Here is a 14,984-nt window from a genome sequence, read left to right as displayed (position 1 = left end):
CTGCAAAATCATAATCTTGAACCACTGAAACATTCAGTTTATTTCAGATACGTTAATATAACATAACACACTAAATTAGACATAAGATTACATAAACTTAGTTGTAGTCACCATTGAACCGGCCTACCTAGATACAGAGTGCATTCGGTCTGGGAGAACCGGGTCTTGGTTCCTTGATCTTATTGACGTTGAGAAGAAGTTTGCACTGAAACTGCTGTATAATTGTCTTCTACTTCTAGTTGCAATATCATCACTATCCCCATCTTTGAGTGACGAGCTTCCTCCAATTGAAAACGACCTTCTCACAGTTTCCAAGCTTCCCGAGCCACAATGGCCTGCCAAATCGCTTTGTGCCCTCGGAAGAACGTTACCGTTTCTAGAACCCGAGCTCTCCTGTTCTCCATTAAGGTCGTTGCTCGATCCAGACTCTGATTGATGATGATGATTCGTCTCTGTTTCTAGATGACGAGGCTCAGTGAGAAGAATAGGGGCACGACATAAAGGACAGTTCTTGTGGGAGAGCAACCAAGTGTCGATGCAGTTTATGTGAAAGGCATGACTACACTTGGGCAACAATCTAAGCGACTCGTCTTCTACGAATTCGTTTAAGCAGACGGAGCATTCTGTCCCGTCGATTATCCCTTGTCCCTTTTTGAATCCAACGACTGTGATGGAGTCGATCGCAGAACGGTGGAGACCGACGGTTGTGATTCGCCAGGCGTGATGGTAGCCGGATAAATCTCTTTCCCCTGCTTGGTTCTCGTCGTCTCTTCGGTTGGTGTCAGCAGCAGCCACTGCAGCGGCTGAGCTCCGCCGTGACTGCGTGATGTAGAAGTAGAGGAAGATCACGAGAGATAGGAGGAGTAAGACGGAGCCGCTTATGTAGATGGAGGTGGAGACTAGGAAAGAGAGTTCTCTCTGCGGAGGTGGCGGCGGAGGATAGGTCTGGAAGCAAGGGATGATGATCGTCAAGTTGAAATCTTTTCCTGGTAGACATGGAATGAGCATCTTTCTGTGATTGAAGGTCATTTTCGGAGTTCTGAGACCACAGAAACAGAGCAAGAACAGGGGACACTGTTTTCAGAGACAACTAGTCGAAAACAGAGCAGGAACAAGGGAAAATTGATTTCGGACACAAACGAAGTTTCTGCTCTTGAGGAATCAAAGCGAGAAGAAATAGGACGCTCGATGAAGTCTAAAACCCATAAATACGTTAGAATCTACACAGGGTCAAGATGATCCCAAAATTCCAAGGCGTGTTTTTCCGTGGGTGAAATAAGTGGCTCGTTAAGTAACAAAAGAAAATATAAAAAGAATTGGACACAAATCACGATCTACAAGACTCTCAGAAGGATCGAGAATTTGTCCTTTTCGAAAGTGGGTGGAAATTTCATGGGAAGTGATAACGCCATTAAAGAGATGTCATTGTATGTTGGAAAGTAGTTTCCTTTCAACTTTGTCTTGACGGGAAATGTGTCAAAACACGACTAGACTTTACTAAACTCTCTGTAGACATTTACGCGTAACAAGTCAAGTTTATAAGTCTCTCCTATGAATTATTAAGATCAGATTTCTGTTGGTTAAAGAAGGTATAATACTGAACCACACTATCTCGACATATGTACATATGAAGCAAAACCAGATGTTACAGAATATAGATACATGGACTTACTTTAGACAAATTTGTACAATGAAGAGGTCCGATTTCAAAACAGGGGGTTACCAAGGTCGTCCGCAATGCCGATTCCACCATGAATTGTCCTTAAATGCTCATAGCAAGGTTCTGACTGAGTGAAGAAGTCCAAGCAGACCCAGCAAATGTGCTTCCCACACCGGCACTGCACATGGTTACACCCTTCAGATTTCTCTATCGTGGACTTGCAAGCCGGACACATCTTCACGTCCTTCCCTCTTGCCCAGTCCTTTAGCGACAAGTCCGGATTCTCCTTGAACTGTTTGTACCTTTCACAAGAGAGATACGGGTGATACTCAAGGTGACACCTTGTGCATGTCTCTGAGTTGCAGGCTCCACAGATGAATGGTTCGCCGGATTCTTGAGGGCCAGCTACACGGTAGATGGACGGGCAATCAGGTGTGGAGCAAAACCGGAACTTTCCATCACTAGCTGTTACAAAAGAGGACAAGGATGCTCGGAAGAGTTCATCGAGCTTCTCTTGTGATAAGAGAGTTCTCATATCAGCGAGTACTAATGGAGCTTCACAGTCAATGTGAGAACAAACTATGGGAAATGCGTCAAAGTTTCTCATCGATGCCTCAAATTGTTCCAACAAACAGGCTTTGCAGAAGAGGTGTGAACATCCTTCAAGAGAGTAGCCATCATCAACCTCAGACAAGCAAATGGGACAGTCAACTTCAATGTCATCTTGTTCTTCGCTCGGTGCACTCTTTTCTCGTGCAAGTTCATAGACCATCTTTTCTACTTCCAGCCTCATTGCTTTGCTCCCGTGAACTTGAATAACATGGTTCCGGGTGTTGAGCTTGAGATCCACATCATGTACCTTCTCTTTGATACCTTGGAGCTCCGGACCAAACCTCTTCACAACTTCCTTCATGAGGTCAGGACGAATATCAGGACCTCGGAGGTGGATTTCAAGTTGCTTACTCTCGTGATAGGCCAGAAGTGACTGAACCAGTTCTTGTTCAGCCTCAGCGATTTTCTCTCGTGATCCACAAATGCGTACTGTGTGATTGTGCCTGTCAAATATAATGTAAGTTTCTGTCTCTTGTTGGATCTTCCGCATCAGAATAAAACCATCTCTGGTCGAAAGATGCTGCAAGACTCTAGGGATTAAGTCTGGATGATTTATGTGCCTTCCTCTCAAGAGTTCTTCAAGATCTCTCCGCATCTCTGCGATGGTTCTTGTTGCATAAGACCAAATTTTAACACGATAAGCACCGCTGAGAGTTGGCTCCAAATGCCATTTACCTCCTACAAAAATACAAGAAAACGTTCATGCATATCAAACCTATGCTTATGAACCCTTTTAATGACCTATATAACACCAATTAGAAACTGTAGCCTCTAAAATAAACCTCGTAAGTCATGATTGTTCATCATTATTATCATGATATAGTAAGGTTATTTGTTGGTTGCAGTTGATAGAAGGTAATAAAATCTAAAGAGCAAACAGCTCAAATGTGGATTAGGAACTTTACCTCTTCGTCTTTCAAAGCTTGATAACAAATCATATAACTGTCTTTTGACTATGTTGTAGACAGAAGCAGAGCAGATTATGGAGCTCTGAAACAATTGCTCACACTTTATCTTCTGCCATGGAAGGCATCCAGGTAGCACCTCTCCATTTAACTCCTGCAAAGCTTTCGCAGCTTCCAAATGTAATCTCCCGTCAAATGTAATAGTCGCTCGCATGAAAGAATCTGTTTCTTTTGGTTCAAAAACTTGGACTTGGACACAGTTCGGATCTAAATTCCTCGATGACATGGATCCAAATATTCTCTTATGCAGCAGTTCTTCGCAAGCAGTAGGTGATGAACTCTGCACACTGAATTTTCTGAATAAAAAAAAAGTCAGATCTCTTCTGGACGTAGCGCACTCTAAAACATCTAGAACTTCTTCTTCCGAAAGATTTCTGTCAAGCCCACTTATCAAGACAGAGTCATCGGACTTTTGATCTCTCTGAACGTGGACATAATTTGTACCTATCACAAGGCCGGAGATCCCATTAAATATACTGTGAACATCACCAGAAGGGCACTTAACACAGCCTTTACCAATGCTTTCCTTTCGCGGCCAACGAACCTTAGCTGTAACAGAAGGGAAAGAAGGCATCCTGAAAATTCCCCCACCACCTGTTGACAGCGATGGAAATAATTTAAGCACTGATCCATTGAAATCAAATCTCTGAATTTCTGCTGCCTTCATAGCAGATTCCGGAGAGAGAAAGGTTATCCTACCCCACTTTTCCTTCTCATGACTGTCTTGCTTGTTAGCAGCAAACTTATGAATAGAGCAAATACACCCATCAGTATTCTTTTCCAGAAATGTCACAAGTTCTCTGTCATCAACAACATTGTCGCCATAATAAAGTACATCAACTGTCAAAAACCTCTGGTCAACTTCAAGATGCTTTATCTGAGCACCAGATCCAAACAGTGCAATAGGTACTTGTCCCCGACCATGAAATAGAGACTTCTCCAAACATTCATTATGCATCCATTTCTTTTCACATTCCAATGCATCGTTCACAAGGGCTAACACTTTGTCCATGTCGAGGGGAGGCGCATACAGTAGAATCTCATTCTGATCAATATCGACTTGAATACCAATCCTTTCGTCCATACAGAGAGACCTAGCACGAGAAACAATTGAAAGCAGTCTACAGTTAGATTTCCCACAGAATCGTTTTAGCACAGTGCTACTACAACCAACCACTTTTTCCACTCGGAGCCTCCGGTCATCCATCTGAGATGCATCAAAAGGTGGAGGTGGATCAAGCATATACAAAGCCTCAAAATCACACGCAGTTACACATACCAAGTACTCATCAGCAATTGATAGAAGTTCACCGAAAACAACCCAGTTTGGCTTCTGGCCAAATGCTAGCAAAGAACACGACGGATGTAACTGAACTTGTTGACCAGTAAGTGCCACCTCGTATCCAAGCTGCTCATAGCCAGTGTACATCGCCACATTCTCTGCAAGAGATGCAAGTATAACCATTTTCAAATGCTTATCGTATTTAGTGCTCTCAGTTGGATTCCAAACCCAGTAACTAGGACTGACAAGAGTGAGTTCTCTCTCAATGCATTTCTCCAATTCCTTCACTGTGTCTTCACATCTCCTCATTGATTTTGCATTCAGGCTGTTATCCCAGCACCATTTATTTCTTCTCTCTCGCGGCAGAGATGCCCATTCTTTGTAAACCGAAAGAAGAGTAAACAGGTCTCCATTATGATTGCAGAATTGTACCTTCAACATGTCAACGTAAAACCTTTAGAACGTAAAGCTAAAAGTTCAGACCTTTAGATGTATACCGATAAATCAAATGTTACATAACAGGAAACGGTAATCACTCTATGGAAGAAAAATAATACAAATAAGAAAGTTAAACGGAAGCTCAGAATAATACCTTTAGGCAATCAGCTTTCATCTTATCATCGAGGTTGCCAACTCTGCAAAATATACTGCTGGCATTAGCCATGACAGCAGCAAGAACAATTCCCTCTTTACCCATTCTGTGTCTGAAGCAGCCTAAAATTAACTTTCCAAGCCTTGGTTCCAAACCCAGCTTGACTAAGCAATGCCCTTCCTGTGTTAATTCAAGAACACCGTTCTTCTCAACGACTGCACCCAACTGAACAAGATTCTGGACAGCCATTGCAATGGCTTCAGGGACAGGCGCGTCAACAAAGTCAAAATCAGCTATGTTGTCTACACCCAGAGCAAGAATCCTCAAAAGTGCTACACCAAGATGGACCCTCCGAATTTCAGGTTCCTGATTACGATTCATTGAATCAAAATCTTGTTGTGAGTACAGTCTGTAACATCTTCCGGCTTCTGTCCTGCCAGCACGACCAGCACGTTGTCGAGCAGAACTCTGACTGACCCGGCAAACCTTGAGGATGCTCATACCTGTTCTAGGTTCATATTTACTCTCTTTCACCATTCCGGAATCAATTACATACTTGACACCAGGAATAGTCAGCGATGTCTCTGCGATATTTGTGGCAAATATCACTTTTCGTCTCCCAGGATGGTTCTGGAAGACCCTAAATTGTTCTTCGAAGGAAAGCTTTCCATGCAAAGGCAAAGCAACTGCAAATGGAGCTATAAACCTCTCGCATGCCCATTCAACCTCTGCTTGGGAAGTCAAGAAAGCAAGGATGGTTCCTTCTTTCTCTGTTTTATGTACTTCCACTGCCATCTTAACAACCTCATCAACATATGGAGCAATCCTGCCAACAACACAAGTCTCTCCTGTGTAACTAGGAGAATACACAATCTCCACCGGAAAGTTCCTCCCACTTACATGAAGAACCCCACAGCCGAAGAAATAGTCTGAGAGTTGGTCGTGATCAGCCGTGGCAGACAAAATGACAAGCCTTAGGTCAATCCTTCTGCATAGCAAATCTTTGAGCAATGCCAAAAGAAGGTCTGTGTTTAAGGTTCTTTCATGGGCTTCGTCAATAATAACGCATGAAATGCCAGACAAACTCGGATCCTTTATGTAGTGTTGAAGCAAACAATTATCTGTCATGTACACAACTTTGGAACTAATCTCTTCAGTAGAAGAGAAAGCTGGAGTGCAGCGGACAAAATTTTCCTCATAACAACCACTGCTTTCGATTCTGACCCGTTCAGCCAATGTCAAGGCAGCAATTTTCCGTGGTTGTGTACAAACAATCGACTCACTAGCAGCAACTCCGGAATCAGCAAGGAACTGAATTAACTGAGTGCTCTTCCCTGAACCAGTTTCTCCGATCAACACCATTATCTGTGAACACATTAGGATAAATTACAGAATCATCTATAAATACAGAGATAACCAGCAATTCATGCCAATTTCAACAAAGATCACTTGTCAGATTCGGGATTTTACGAGATACGTACCTGCTCGCCATGAATCTTTTTCAAGATATTTCGCCTGTAGGCATAGATAGGTAGCCCATCCTCTAACCTTCGACACTCCCTGCGGATCAAATTATGAATACGTGGCCAATCATAGTCCCCTTCCAAACTAAACACGGCCACGTCTTCTCCATCAGACTCAGACCTGCTGTTTCCTTTGAGATATCGCACAATGCTCTTCATGGCATTCTTAAATTCTTCAAACCGCTCAACAGCCAAATCTTTCTGCTTCTCAAGAACCTTCTTTTTCTCAAAATCCTCAATTTTGAGAAAAGTTTTGGACGAAAAGGATTCAACTTGACGAGATCTCTCATCAATCTCGGTTCTAACCTTCTTGACGCTTTCTCCGTTTTCCATAAGCGACAGAACGTGAGCCGAGAAAAGATCGCGAAGCCTGTCATTAAGCTCGTCCATGTCGGACGGGACGATCACATTGGGAATCAGCTTGGGCACGAAATCATGTTTCCCTTGAAGGCGATAATCCCAGAGAGCCACGACGGAAGAAAGCGCGTCGACCCACTGACGAAAACTGAAACTTCCGGCGATACAGCCGAATTGGGGAACATGGACGGATTCCTCCGGGATTTCGCAGAGCGAAGCGAGGCTTCTGATCTCTTCCTCCCTAACCGAAAAAGACGGCTTGGCGTCGCCGTTAGCGGCGGTAGTTCTCGGGTGAAGAAGCTCAACGATGAAATTCGGCTTAATACGGGTACATGGAGTAGAGATTCCCGTCGCCGGAGCCCGATCGCGTCTGTAATTTGGCGGGAAATAGGAATTAGGGTACTGACAGTGGTGGTGCCTCTGAGTAGGTCGGTGATTGAGTGGCGGAGAAGACTGCATGGAGCGAAAGTTACAACGGTTGGTGGAAGCGGAAGAAAACGGCGAGTGACGATTAGTCGCCGATCTTCCACCGTCGGCGGGAGGAAAAGAGCTCCTCATTGGGTGATGCCACTTTTTTGTGTTTTCGTTTTCTTTAACAATTGAGAGAGCGAAAGGGACTGTGTAAGTTGAAAAGATTCAGAGGCAGACGAAACACAATCTTATTTATAATGTATTTTTTTCCTTTACTCTCTTCGACCCTTTCTAATTTCCCAATAACCTAATTCTTTTTTCTTTCTAGAATTTTTTTATGGTTATATTAGACATTTTAATTATCTGCTTCTTTATATATAATACTTAATCTGATAAATCTAATCTAGATTATATGGAAACTTTATTCAAAATCTATTTTTTAAAATTTTTAAATTGAAAAAACGATGCGGAAACACGATTGTTAGAAAAACTTAGTTTAAAAATATAGTAAAAGAATATAATTAATATTGTTATAATTAAAAAATAAAAATTAGTTATCTTCAAGGATTAATAATTATTTTTTTTCCTAGTTAATTCAATATAATGTAGAAATTTAGATCTGAGATATAAAAGAATAGAGATTATAGCTTAAGATCCATATAATAAGATAATTTTTTTGAATAACTTCAGTGTTTTTATTCTTATTAACCTAGTTGTTGTTGTTTTTTTTTTTTGTTGTTTTTTTTTCAACTCCTGGTTGTTTAGGAAGGAAAGGTAAAAAGTTATAAAGTTAAACCAAGTGTAGATTATCCAATTACCTCGAGCACACTAATTTACCATAGTAATATGATGCTCTAGACAAACTCTATATGATGCAATTTATACAAACTTTATATGATGCTCTATATATACATTTCCGCTTTTAAAATTTTCTAAAAATAATACATTCATCATTCAAACATATTTTGCTTTTATGTATTTGTTTCCCACCTATGTAACCAAGATTTTAATTTGATCAATAATTAGTTAAAAAAACATAGATTGTTTTTTAGTCATTAGTCAATCGAATATTTTGGTCAAACATTTTATTCATAATTGTATATTTTGGTCAAAACATTTTATTTAATATTTTGGTTTTTTACTAATTTGAAAATAGTTACTATGTAAGATAAATAAGAACAATTAAACTGGAGAATATGAAAAAGGAAACAAATTTGAATCTACTTATTATAAGAAAATCATTGATCTGAAATTTATTAATCTCATATCCTTTTCTCTCTTTTTTTGGCTATCAATATCTTGCATTACTCTATTTTTCCTTACAACCTAATTATGTCTGTTACTTTTTCAAGTAATTTTATATTTTGTAACAGGTATTGAAAATTGTCATATTTTGAAATTTTCATTTACAATTAACAGGTAAAAGGTAAATAAATATACATTTGTTTTGACCATAAACAATATTCGATAGTTGATCTTTTGAATCTAGGAGATGGTATTGAAATAAATGTCATCCTCTCACTAAAACCAAAAACCAAAAACAAAACACAACTTTAGGAACAACTTATGTAAGTAATGTAATCTCATAATATTTTCATTCATAACGCCAAGTTTCGCCAAGTAAGCTGCTACTGATTAGAGAGAGCCCATAGAGAGATTAGAGCACTGTAATTCTACAAGAACTTGGGCCAAACAGGCCCATAATGATAACATTTGGGCCCACTTCACTCAAAACCTAACTGTATCTCTCCTATAAGTTGGCCCTTTTTCCTTGCGCGTAAAACCCTAGATTTGCCAGCCGACTATCGCCCGAGAGCTGCTTTATCTATTCGATCTTCTCTCGCAGGCTGTTGTAGTGGCAGTGTCATTCGCAGAAGATGAAGGTAGTTCATCGTTTTCTTCGATTATCCGCGGTTATAATTCTGTGTTATTTCGTTTGTTCATTCGTTTTTTTTTTTTTTGAATTTTGTATCGCAGTTCAACGTCGCAAATCCGACCACTGGTTGCCAGAAGAAGCTCGAGATCGATGACGACCAAAAGCTGTAAGATCTCTTTTCCTATCTTATCTTCTTAATTTTCTTATAGTTTCGTAAATTTGTTAGAGATTTGGGATTAGTGTTTACGTTTGGGTAATTAAGTGTAAAATGTGGAATATCTCATTTGAAGTTAGGATAAGTCTTCGGATGCGAACGTAGAATCGTATGATTGTTACTGTTTACACGTGCTGCAATATTGAAATCTGATGTCGCTGGGATATTCTTATATATTCTCTAACCTGTAGTCGAACGTAGGCTTCTTTTGGATAAATTTATTGAGTTTGGTTTTTGATGTATGTTATAGCCGTGCTTTCTTCGACAAGAGGCTCTCTCAGGAAGTTAGCGGAGATGCTTTGGGCGAGGTGAGTTTCTTAGTACTCGTTCGTTGTTTAAATTTGTGTTCTGTGTCTTCAAAATGGTTTGTAAAGTTTTCTGTGTATATTTTTTTATCTACTTGCAGGAGTTCAAGGGTTATGTCTTCAAGATCATGGGAGGATGCGACAAGCAAGGTTTCCCAATGAAACAGGGAGTTCTGACTCCTGGTCGTGTCCGCCTTTTGCTTCACAGAGGTACTTGACTCCACCTAAATCTAGCAACTTGTGCAACTTTATCAAGTTTCTCTTTGTCATTTATCTCTCATTTCTTTGGATTAATGTATCCTGGTTTTCGTGTGTGTAGGTACTCCTTGCTTCAGAGGACACGGAAGGAGGACTGGAGAGAGGAGAAGAAAGTCTGTCCGTGGTTGCATTGTGAGCCCTGACCTCTCTGTCCTTAACTTGGTCATCGTGAAGAAAGGTGAAAACGATCTTCCTGGGCTTACCGACACCGAGAAGCCAAGAATGAGAGGTCCCAAGAGGGCTTCAAAGATCCGCAAGCTTTTCAACCTTGGAAAAGAGGATGATGTGAGGAAGTATGTCAACACATACCGCCGCACCTTCACAAACAAGAAGGGTAAGAAGAAAACAGACCGATTCACTTGAACGTTGAGAGTAATGATTTGAGAGATTCACTAATTTTGTTTCTTGGATGTGCAGGCAAGAAGGTTAGCAAGGCTCCTAAGATCCAGAGGCTTGTGACACCACTGACTCTCCAGAGGAAGAGAGCTAGAATTGCTGACAAGAAGAAGAGAATCGCCAAGGCCAACTCTGATGCTGCTGAGTACCAGAAGCTTCTTGCCTCCAGACTTAAGGAGCAGCGTGATCGCCGTAGTGAAAGTTTGGCCAAGAAGAGGTCTAGGCTCTCTTCTGCTGCCGCTAAGCCCGTTGCTGCTTAAACTCCCCCCTCCAACAAGATTAAGAGATTTCTTCCTCTCTAGTTTGTTTCTTGTCCGTATTTAAGTTGCTCTTGAGACATGAAAGCGCCATTTTGAACGTTCTATTTTCGGGTATCTGTTTTGTTTTAACTTTCAAGTCTTTTATTATATTATTAAAGTTTTGAACCTCGTACTCTGTTGTTATATTTCGTTTAGATATTTACATACCGTTTCTCAATTAATATAGGTTATTTAATCTTAAGATGATCTCAAATATTTATATATAATTATCGAGAAAAGGTAATTTTTTTTTTCTGATCTCTACGAACAATTCAAACCAAAACAAAACTCAAGTTCAAAGAAAATCCCCAAAACAAAAACGAAAGCAAAGGTTCAAGGTTCTAAGAGTTGCAGCACAATCTATTCTTGGTGGGAATCACCTGAGCAGGACCTGGAACAATATTGATCTTCTTACCAGCAAGCGACGCGGCATCGCCATTACCCTGTCCTTCTCCAGCAACGAGGTTCTTCTTGTTCACGATGTTGAAAATCTCAGTCAAAACAGTCGAGAAAGCAGTCTCCACGTTGACTGCGTTTAGAGCCGATGTCTCCAAGAAGAAAAGACCTTCTTTCTCCGCGAATTCTTTGGCATCTTCCATCGAGATTGCACGTTGATCTTCAAGATCGGATTTGTTCCCGATGAGTATAATCACAATGTTCTTGTCTGCGTGACCTCTCAGTTCTTCTAGCCACCGTGGGATATGGTCGAATGTTTGACGCCGAGTCACGTCGTACACCAGCATCGCCCCAACCGCTCCTCTGTAATACGCACTCGTCACCGCTCTGTACCTGTACGGCACCGTTTTACTTCAAATCTCGAAACGAAACCAATTCGAAAATTTCGCACAATGATCGACATGAATAGTCAGAATTTGAAATCCGTATCCTCTCGGGGATATCAAATCTATGAGATCTAGTTCGAACAAAACGACGGATCCAACTGTTGCAAATGAAAAGCGAAAAATCAATTTTTAGAAAGTTTCACAGAGTTTTGAGATTACCGTTCTTGGCCTGCGGTGTCCCAGATCTGAGCCTTGACACTCTTATGGTCCATTACAAGTGTTCGAGTCTGGAACTCGACGCCGATGGTGGCTTTGGAATCCATGCTGAATTCGTTTCTCGCGTACCGAGACAGTATCTGCGACTTCCCAACCCCAGAGTCTCCGATCAACACCAGCTTGAAGACGTAGTCAATTTTCTGCGACGGGTCTCCGTATCCACCACTCGCCATCTTTTCACCGGAAATCCCCTGTTTTCAACAATGGTTCGAGTGTTGGAGCTATGAAGTAAAAATGATGGAAGAAGGGGAACTTTACATGCACTGATCATGTGCGGTCAAGTTTTGTGGTACTCTTTGACAGTGCTTACGTGTCGAATTATTATTCGTTAATTTCGAAAAATTTCCTATGTGTCAGACGCATGTTTTTCGGTGCTGTGCTGTTACTACTTAAAAATATAAAATTCTAACAAAACACGAGGGCCGAATCTAAATTAAAGAAAACATTGGACCTCTTCATTAAAGTCAGGCTTTCCCGTTTCTGAGGCCCATTATGAGACGACGACGTTGTACTAATCGAAAATCTGGATCGGTAATAAAGTGCCAAAGAGAGCTTTGATTCACCAAAGCAAACAGTAATCGTTGTTTACATTAATCTTGAGCGAGGAAGATTGTAAAGAAAAAAAATGGAGGACGAAGAGCACGAGGTTTACGGCGGAGAGATCCCTGATGTCGGCGAGATGGAGGTTCCCGATCCGGATATCGATATGTCCGCCGGCGATGATGACGCCGTTAAGGTCTGTGTCGCTCGATTTTGATTTGTATTATGATTTATGCACATGTAGTTCTGTTTGATTTTAAGTAATTCTGTGGTATTAGGAGCTTGATGAGATGAAAAGGAGATTGAAGGAGATGGAGGAAGAGGCTGCTGCTCTGCGCGAGATGCAAGCTAAGGTCGAAAAAGATATGGGAGCTGCTCAAGGTATGTGGCTATTTCGTTTCATCATTGCTCATCTGTTTTCGAGACGTTTTCTTGAGACTATCTTTTTAAAATTCGATAACCTTGTTAATGTCTGGATCAGTTTTTCGAGAATTGAAGTTCTTACTTAAATCTGTTTTGCTTCCTTTTTGCGAAATTTTGCCAATCTTTTAGATTCTGCTAGTACGGAAACAGATCAAGCAGTGAAGGAGGAGGTGGATGCTCGATCAGTTTATGTTGGCAATGTGAGAAAGCTTGTTTTCTACTTCACGTTATCTCTGCTCCCTTTATCTTGCTTGAATCGTTGTTTTATTTAAACGTTCTGTTTAATGCCATAGATATTATCACTTATGGATCTTAGTGTGGATTAACCTAGGCTGACTATTTTGTTGTCATAACTAGCTCCTTTGAGAAAGAACTGCTTTCAATTTAGAATCCAACCTCTCAATTTGTCTTATCTTCCGATTTTATCTCTTTTACCGTTATATTCAGTATCAAGATGGTTTCTCTAAACTTAATGTTCTAAAGTATGATTATTGTTCTGGTCTGATACAGTGGTATTCTGGTCTGATTATATTGGATATTGATCCCTGAAGTTTGCTGTGTGGTTCTGCTCTGATCATAGTTTGACTCGATGTCGTATATAATCGCAGGGTTGTTCTCATTGCTGAAGTTCTTATTAGTTCTGGCTTTTCAACTAGGTTTTGTGGCTGTCTAGATAATCTCCTTGTTGTAGTGTTGGAAAGCCTTGTTGTGGAATTTGATTATAAAAGTTAAAAAAAATTGTTGTGAAAAGAAAAGAAAAATAAAAGAAAGAGAAAAAAAAGTGAGAAAAAAAAAGGAAGATTGAAAAAAGAGTTAAAGCAGCAAATGTAGAAAAAAAGAAGATTGCATGAGTTTGAGAAATTACAAAAAAAAAGGGACTTATTGAGTGGAAAAAAGGACTCTTGAGTGAGTTGGGTGGGAGTAGAAATCAAGGTATTTGAAATCCTTGAGGAGATGGCCTTTGAAAAGCTGAATCAAGATGCTGGATGCTTTCAGTCTAGACCCAAAGCTGATGTCTGCAGAGAGGCTACTTGGAGCTCATACAGGTTTGGTTGTTTTGTGGATTTGGTGAGAGGCTGCTGTTTGATGCTCGCCTGTTATCATATATTTTGCCTCACGCTCTTAAATCAAGATTCTCATAAACTTTAATGTTCCTTGCACATCTTAGGGTCTAAAGTTTGCACTAGTTCATCACTCGGCTTCCCTTACTCCACTGGTTAACTTATTTATCTGTCATGTGCTCAATGACTTAAGATTTTCTTCCTGCAATCTAAATGCTTCTGTGTTATACTAAAACCACATGTTTCACTCTCCAGGTCGATTATGCTTGTACGCCTGAGGAAGTGCAGCTTCATTTCCAAACATGCGGAACAGTCAACCGGGTTACCATTCTGATGGACAAGTTTGGACAACCAAAGGGATTTGCTTATGTGGAGTTTGTTGAAGTGGAAGCCATGCAAGAAGCTCTACAACTGAATGAAACAGAGTTACATGGCCGTCAACTGAAGGTACCTTCTCTTCCTAAGACCAATACTGACCATGAAATGGACACTTCATTGATCTCAATATTCTCTTGGGTTTCATTTTTTCCCCTCATTTTCAGGTCTTGCCTAAGCGAACCAACGTTCCTGGAATGAAACAGTATCGTCCCGGGGGTTTCAACCCTTCAATAGGTTACCGGTTTCGCAGACCATTTGTGCCTCCGTATTTTTATTCTCCATATGGGTACGGGTAAGGGTTTAAATTCCGCAACTCTACCATCCATTATCACATATGGCTATTTATCTTTTTCTTCATCTTAGACAACAATGCCTCGTGCAGGAAGGTTCCTAGGTTCAGAAGGCCTATGCGATACATGCCTTACCAATAGAAACTGTTACCAGAATACGAGCCAGAGATATGGAGAACAATGAGAGAAAGAGAGAGATGAGTGATGCCTAGAGAATAGAGGTCTCTCCATTTCGGGCTTTACTTTACGAGTTTTTTTTAACTTCGCTTTTCTTGCACCTAAACTTTGTTATTTGATTCTATTATGTACACGGATGAGTTTATAAGCTTTGGTATCTTGAGATATCATAACATGTTTTGGTCCATATGCTCTGCTTTATTCAATACACCAAACCAATCATCTAATAAGTCCTAATTAAATTTAAAAAAAGGCAAGACTTTCACGTCAGGATTTCAAACCAATCATCTAAAGTCCTAATTAAATT

The 14,984-nt window shown here is 40.5% G+C and overlaps 5 protein-coding genes across 7 annotated transcripts; 2 read left to right on the top strand and 3 right to left on the bottom strand.

Annotated features, from left to right (window-relative positions):
• Positions 1 to 19: 19 nt before the first annotated feature.
• On the bottom strand, positions 20 to 1,293 carry LOC18016846 (E3 ubiquitin-protein ligase RING1). The gene has a single exon (XM_006399470.2). It carries the CDS (start codon positions 1,027 to 1,029, stop codon positions 124 to 126), a length of 906 nt encoding a protein of 301 aa, XP_006399533.1. The 5' UTR covers positions 1,030 to 1,293; the 3' UTR covers positions 20 to 123.
• A 254-nt stretch (positions 1,294 to 1,547) lies between these two features.
• On the bottom strand, positions 1,548 to 7,601 carry LOC18016844 (ATP-dependent RNA helicase DEAH12, chloroplastic). The gene is made up of 4 exons (XM_006399468.2): positions 6,593 to 7,601; positions 5,112 to 6,476; positions 3,178 to 4,951; positions 1,548 to 2,950 (listed from the first exon to the last, which is right to left on the bottom strand). The coding sequence occupies exons 1-4, from the start codon at positions 7,547 to 7,549 to the stop codon at positions 1,707 to 1,709; spliced, it is 5,340 nt and encodes a 1,779-aa protein (XP_006399531.1). The 5' UTR covers positions 7,550 to 7,601; the 3' UTR covers positions 1,548 to 1,706.
• Positions 7,602 to 9,175: 1,574 nt separating this feature from the next.
• LOC18016843 (40S ribosomal protein S6-2) lies at positions 9,176 to 10,928 on the top strand. The gene is made up of 6 exons (XM_006399467.2): positions 9,176 to 9,285; positions 9,380 to 9,444; positions 9,743 to 9,800; positions 9,899 to 10,007; positions 10,117 to 10,389; positions 10,473 to 10,928. Exons 1-6 carry the CDS (start codon positions 9,280 to 9,282, stop codon positions 10,709 to 10,711), a joined length of 750 nt encoding a protein of 249 aa, XP_006399530.1. The 5' UTR covers positions 9,176 to 9,279; the 3' UTR covers positions 10,712 to 10,928.
• A 60-nt stretch (positions 10,929 to 10,988) lies between these two features.
• LOC18019138 (ras-related protein RABA4a) lies at positions 10,989 to 12,047 on the bottom strand. The gene is made up of 2 exons (XM_006399466.2): positions 11,752 to 12,047; positions 10,989 to 11,539 (listed from the first exon to the last, which is right to left on the bottom strand). Exons 1-2 carry the CDS (start codon positions 11,979 to 11,981, stop codon positions 11,092 to 11,094), a joined length of 678 nt encoding a protein of 225 aa, XP_006399529.1. The 5' UTR covers positions 11,982 to 12,047; the 3' UTR covers positions 10,989 to 11,091.
• A 325-nt stretch (positions 12,048 to 12,372) lies between these two features.
• Positions 12,373 to 14,852, top strand: LOC18019137 (polyadenylate-binding protein 3). Of its 3 annotated transcripts, XM_024155692.1 has the most exons (7): positions 12,415 to 12,544; positions 12,627 to 12,729; positions 12,901 to 12,971; positions 13,380 to 13,817; positions 14,088 to 14,279; positions 14,375 to 14,502; positions 14,593 to 14,852. In XM_024155692.1, the coding sequence occupies exons 5-7, from the start codon at positions 14,166 to 14,168 to the stop codon at positions 14,639 to 14,641; spliced, it is 291 nt and encodes a 96-aa protein (XP_024011460.1). In that variant the 5' UTR covers positions 12,415 to 12,544; positions 12,627 to 12,729; positions 12,901 to 12,971; positions 13,380 to 13,817; positions 14,088 to 14,165; the 3' UTR covers positions 14,642 to 14,852. The 3 variants fall into 3 exon arrangements, with proteins under 3 accessions (XP_006399528.1, XP_024011460.1, XP_024011459.1); XM_006399465.2 differs by lacking the exon at positions 13,380 to 13,817 and having other exon boundaries at positions 12,373 to 12,544; XM_024155691.1 differs by having other exon boundaries at positions 13,380 to 14,279.
• Positions 14,853 to 14,984: the final 132 nt, after the last annotated feature.

The sequence above is a fragment of the Eutrema salsugineum genome, unplaced genomic scaffold (assembly GCF_000478725.1).
Source record: "Eutrema salsugineum unplaced genomic scaffold, Eutsalg1_0 scaffold_2, whole genome shotgun sequence".
In the NCBI taxonomy this organism is placed as follows: Eukaryota; Viridiplantae; Streptophyta; class Magnoliopsida; order Brassicales; family Brassicaceae; genus Eutrema; species Eutrema salsugineum.
This window is presented reverse-complemented; position numbering and strand designations above follow the sequence as displayed.